This window comes from the organism of the source record quoted next, unplaced genomic scaffold, assembly GCF_019419815.1.
Source record: "Pyrus x bretschneideri cultivar Hongxiangsu unplaced genomic scaffold, Pyrus_bretschneideri_v1 Contig66, whole genome shotgun sequence".
NCBI lineage: Eukaryota > Viridiplantae > Streptophyta > Magnoliopsida > Rosales > Rosaceae > Pyrus > Pyrus x bretschneideri.
Window position 1 is genome coordinate 870,312 of NW_025999805.1, and position 6,000 is coordinate 876,311.

General features: G+C 34.1%; 1 protein-coding gene across 1 annotated transcript; it reads left to right on the forward strand.

Moving 5' to 3' along the window:
• Positions 1–3,509: 3,509 nt before the first annotated feature.
• On the forward strand, positions 3,510–5,639 carry LOC103951423 (receptor-like protein 2). The gene has a single exon (XM_018648446.2). The coding sequence runs from the start codon at positions 3,510–3,512 to the stop codon at positions 5,637–5,639; it is 2,130 nt and encodes a 709-aa protein (XP_018503962.2).
• The last annotated feature ends 361 nt before the right edge of the window (positions 5,640–6,000 follow it).

Below are 6,000 nucleotides of genomic sequence, written 5' to 3' on the forward strand. Positions count from 1 at the left end.
AATAATACTTCTTGATGAGAGGAAGAGAATGATACCTTTTTTGAAGGCTAACTCGCCGTGATTTAGTCGGACAACGGCTCGAAAGTGGCTAACCATTTTCAAGTTAACCACTTTCGAGCAGTTTTCTGGCCAAACCACATCGATTTAGCAGTAAAGAAAGATACCATTCTCTTCGTCTCGTCGAGAAGTATGATTTTCATTTTTGAGTCACTCAATTTCTAAGTTATGAATGTTTAAAGTTTACCCAATTTTTTGCGAGTTTTCCAGTTTTCCTACGGACCAGTCACCTTTTAGGCTATTTTCCGGGAATCATTGGGCTTCCAAATTGGTATAATCTTGTTCTACACTTTCTTATCTTCATTTTTATATATTATGGATCAAATTTGGTTAAGAATCGATTGAGTTACGAAGTTTTGAAAATTGCCCAAAGAGTTTTTAACGGAAGGACCAAAATCATGGATGGTCGATAATCTCAGGGACCATTTCTATTGATCATACAAATCTGAAGGACCATTTTGTATAATAACCCTATTATTTGATATTAGTTGCACATCTGGTTTACATCGTTTAGTGCTGAAATATTATGACATGGTATATCTCAGTTTTCGCTGGTCTTGTGCATTGGTTTTCATACCTACGTAGTAGTATTTTCTGGAAACTGTACGTGATTTATGGTGAGGGGTTATAACGTTTACAAAAGGTTTTTATTTAAAACTTTATTTTCAGGCTCACTCACCCTTATTTTTCGCCCCTCCAGGTTCTAGTAACAGAGTTTTTGTACCGACGAGGATTATTGGAAAATCTTGGGGTAGATGATTACCATCGATGGTATAATTCTCACCCTATTTTACTGTATTGTACTTATGCTCTGTCATCACGTGTGAAATGGGTTCATACCCGCTCACCATGCACTCTTGTACTTAGACACTTTTAGGTTTAAATTTATTCACATCTTCCACATCAATACACTTTATGGATTTGTCACCTTCCAGGTGTCGGCCAACACAGCTCGATTCGGTGTCATAGTGGACATCCTGGATCGGGTTGTGTTAGTGTATATATGTATATAATTGACTAGATTTTATATAAAAAAAGGGTACATTTTACATATAACAAATTGGTATATTAAAGAATGAATACATTTTAAGATTAAAATTTTGAAAAAATTACATGAATGGGTATACATATAAGATTAAAAAATTGAAAACATTTCTTAAAAAAGCTAATGGGTACAAACTTATTCTAACTTTTTTATTTATTTAGAAATATTTTGAATTGAAAATTAGTTAGGAGTTTAATAAAGGTGTGATTATTAAAATTCTAAATCAATTATTAATTTTTATATAAAAAAATTATGTAACTGACATGTAAATTCATTATTACATTAATGCTAGGGACTTGGATCAAAATCTAATAAGGTTTCAGTCAATGAACATTAGTAACTAAGGATCGGATACTAATTTTTTTTTTTTTTTTTAATTTTGGATGAAATGTAGGGAAATTAGTCAAAGAAGTTCCTTTTCACTTTGCTTTCATTAGTAGAAATTGTGGTGGTTACTGCAATTATCATTTACTGCATTGTGCCGAGACTTAATTAAATGTGTATGACTTTTGCTTTTTGGATATGACATTATTTTATTTTGGATGAAATGTAGGGAAATTAGTCAAAGAAGGCCCTTTTCACTTTGCTTTCATTAGTAGAAATTGTGACAGTTACTGCAATGTGCCGAGACTTAATTAAATGTGTATGGCTTTAGCTACTTGGATGTGACACTTTTTTATTTTGGATGAAATGTAGGAAAATTAGTCAAAGAAGGTCCTTTTTACTTTCCTTTCATTAGTAGAAATTGTGGAAATTTCTCCTTGCCGTATTCAGGGGGTTTAGAAATTGTAGGAATGATGATGCTAACAATAAAGAATAACTCAAGGTCTCTCCAAGTAATGTTCGAGAAACTATCAAAGCTTAATTGCATAAATTATTACAAATATAAATGAATAAACTTTTAGTTGGAAAGAGATATTTTCTGAATTTCTTCCTCCAAAATTCAAGGATCAAGTGATTCTGACATTTGAAATTTGATCAAACGGCTAAAAATTATTATAACTTTTAAAAGTTTTTACTGACCTCTCTGTTTTTAACGGTTGGATCAAATTTTAAAGACCCGGATCACTTGATCCTTGGGTTTTAGAGGGAGAAATCTGAAGAGGATCTCTTTAGGGGATTAGAGGTGGATTAGGCATGAAAGAGACTTGTTTCTTTTAGTCATACAATTTTTAAGGAATTGTAGGTGATGAGTTTTCTTAATAAGAAATTCATCTTATGGCTTCACGTTGATACATTTTTTTTTTCTTTCCGTTTTCCTTTAAAATGTCTTGATATGATGTGAGTTATACAATCTAACCCATTGCTAAATATCAGACGAGTTTATAAATACTTTATTGATATTATGCAACTTCATTTCATTTGTTATGTAATCAAGAATTAATGCAGGGTGATGGCAACGCATACACGGAATGTTGAAATTTGCGCACATTCCTGTAGCGACGAATCTTTTGTACGACACTTAAAAGCTTTAAATGGGCAAGCTCATTCCTGCAACGACGAATCTTTTGTTATCTTGCATACTATATACGGCACTTAATGGCTCCTCAAGATTGAGGAGCTTTTCTTTAATTCAAAAAATCAATTAAAATTAAGAAAAATTAATGAAAAATATTTGAAAATTTTGAGTTTTAATGATAAAAATAAAATAAAGAGTAAAGTGAATAGTACCAGGATTGACTTTTTAATATAAAAATATGATTTTTCGTTAAAGTGAATATTACCGTGAGTTTTTCGTTAAAACTCTCTTAAAACTAAGGTGTACAGTAAATTGATTATAGTAAATGGATAGACGATTCTTAATACTTTTATGGAATCTGCTCATTTGTTTATATAATTCGATGATAAAATATCTCATATGTTATTGATATTTTTTTTTTTTTTGTAGAGATGATTTTTACATAATGATTTACAATACCAATGAATAAGCATGAAGATCGGTAAACTGTCCGTGTACTGAATTGAGGAGCCAAGTTAATTTTGTGTTAAAATGGGGTCACCATAATAAATTTTTATTGAAATTGTAGTTTACACGAATCTAACTAAAAACGTTTCACTTATAAATAATAAGAAATACTAGTGACAAAACAATGTTATGGTTTCTTTTTTTTTTTTGTAACGAGCAACATTTTAGTCTTTAGTTGTGTTTAGTTATTTTAATGTGTGGCCCCATGTTATAATAAGTCATGACGGTTTAACGTCTTCGCTTTTTAGTTTCTTTCATGCCATGCAAATTTTCTTCAAACGTACATTGGGGTTTGAATAATTCAAAGCTAAAAGGAAAAAAAATAATCAAAACTACAAAAAAAAAAAATATATATATATATCGTCATGCACCTTTGGTTGCTCATGTATATATACACACACAATCGCAAACCTGTTACTGTAAGCAATATCTAAGTTAAAAATGGCTTATGGCTTCCTCCTCCCCTTATTATTCTCGTGCACTATATTGACAACAAATATTCAAGCATGCAACCAAACTGAACGCATCTCACTATTAGCCTTCTCCCTCACGTTATCTTCTTCTTCCGTAAATTGGAGTAGTTCTGTTGATTGTTGTCATTGGAACGGCATCACTTGTAATCAAGAGGGTTGGGTCACCCATTTGCTCTTACACTCCAAAGGGCTCACAGGAGGTATGTTTGTCTCATCACTTGGAAATCTCACACATCTCACCCACTTGAACCTTTCCCACAATTCACTTTATGGTGCACTTGAAACTAAATTCTTCTTGTTCTTGAAGCACCTCGAGATTCTTGATTTGAGCTATAACCTACTTTCTGGAGAGATGCCATTTTCTTTACCACAAATAAATATTCAAACAATAGATTTGTCAAGCAATCACTTCTACGGTGCGATTCCATCTTCTTTCTTCCAACAAGCTTGGAATTTGACTAGTTTCAATGTCAGCAACAACACCTTCTCTGGGCATATCCCATCATCTATTTGTCTCCGATCGCCTCCTTCCATAAAAGTATTGGATTTTTCCTCCAATGAATTTAGTGGCAAGCTTTCTCGTGGGTTTGGTGGGTGTTCCAAATTACAAATTATTCGTGCCGGTCATAATAATTTGTCGGGATCACTCCCAGATGATATCTATAATGCTACCAAACTTGAGGAACTTGCATTACCTCTCAATTCACTAAATGGAGCCATTAGAGAAAGAATCGCCAACCTCACCCACCTCACAATCCTTGACTTCTACTTTAATCATTTGAGTGGTGAGCTCCCTCTTAATTTCGGGAAGTTGTCCAAGTTGAAATTCATGAATCTTGATCTCAACAGCTTACAAGGCAATTTGCCCCCATCTTTGATGAATTGCACAAACCTCGTTGAACTACATTTGGGATTCAATTACTTTGATGGAGATCTCACCATGCTTAATTTCTCCAAACTCAGCCACCTTAGTAAACTTGACCTAATAAGGAATAACTTTAGTGGTTTCTTGCCAAGAAGTCTTTACTCATGTTGGTCCCTAAAAGCAATTCGTTTGAGTGATAATCCTTATTTAAAAGGAAAAATACAACCTGAGATCCTTTCATTGAAATCCTTGTCGTTTCTATCGCTTCGTAGTGTACAATTGACCAATATCACAGGGGCAATGAAGATATTAATGCGTTGCAAAAGTCTTCAGACACTATTCCTTAGAGGTTCATTTGACCACGAGGCAATGCCAACTGATGATGTCATGGTTGATTTTAATGGATTCCAGAAGCTTCGTGTCTTGAGTTTGGCTAATTGTGGGTTCACTGGTCAGATACCTAGATGGTTATCAAACCTAAAGAATCTAGAGATGTTGGATTTGGGTTTTAATCAAATCACAGGGTCAATTCCAAGTTGGTTGGGGACTTTTCCAAAACTCTTTTCTGTGGGTCTGTCATGCAACCAAATTTCAGGTGAAGTTCCAAAACAACTTTTTGGATTACCTATGCTAATGATGAATGCATCTCGAGCAGACAATTATGAATTCGAACTTCCCCTCATTGGTGGCCTAATAAAAAATCCAAGTTATATGGCGCATAGAACGTCTAACTTGCAAGGAATGATAAACCTAGGGGGCAATAACATTAGTGGTAGTATACCTACTGAGATCGGCCAATTAGGGCTTCTTCGTGAGTTGTATCTCGACGACAACCACTTCTCTGGCAACATTCCCGACCAAGTATCTAATCTAAAAAATTTAGAGATTTTGAACCTCTCCATGAATCATTTGTCAGGAAAAATTCCCTCATCAATGACGAGCCTTAATTTCTTGAAAGAATTTAATGTCTCGTACAATAATCTCGTAGGACAAATACCGATGGGCACACAGCTTCAGAGCTTCAGCACTTCTGCATTTGAGGGGAACCCTAAACTTTGTGGTGCACCACTTCCAAATGTGTGCAAAGAAATTGGTGCAGATAATAAGAACAAAGTCAACCAAGATGCGGACAATGAAGGCGACGAGCTTCCTTGGATTTATATCTTTGCAACCCTAGGTTTCATTGTCGGATTTTGGGGAGTTTGCGGTTATTTAGTTCTCAAGAAGACATGAAGTTACGCATATTTTTGGTTCCTTGATAATGTATGAGTGAAGATGGCAGTGTGCCTGGCCAGGATGAAAAGAAGGCTTAGGGACTAGATTCTACTTTTCATTATATATTTTTCTTTTTCAATAAAACTATTTGGATACACAAAATCAACACACTTGGTGATACACTCTCTAATAGAGTGCAATCTTATCATTGTATGTGGACTAAAGCTGTATGAGGGAGTGTGTAAACAAATGTGTTAATTATGTGTATCCAAATAGTATGACTCTTTCAGGTTGTATTTGTTTGTTTTCATCATGATGTAAGGATTGTTCTAATATATAATAGTTCAATGAAACTATTTGGACACATTTATAATATTGA

Excerpts from the sequence above, each read along its gene's own strand:
- LOC103951423 (XM_018648446.2), top strand. The coding sequence starts at position 3,510 with ATGGCTTATGGCTTCCTCCTCCCCTTATTATTCTCGTGCACTATATTG.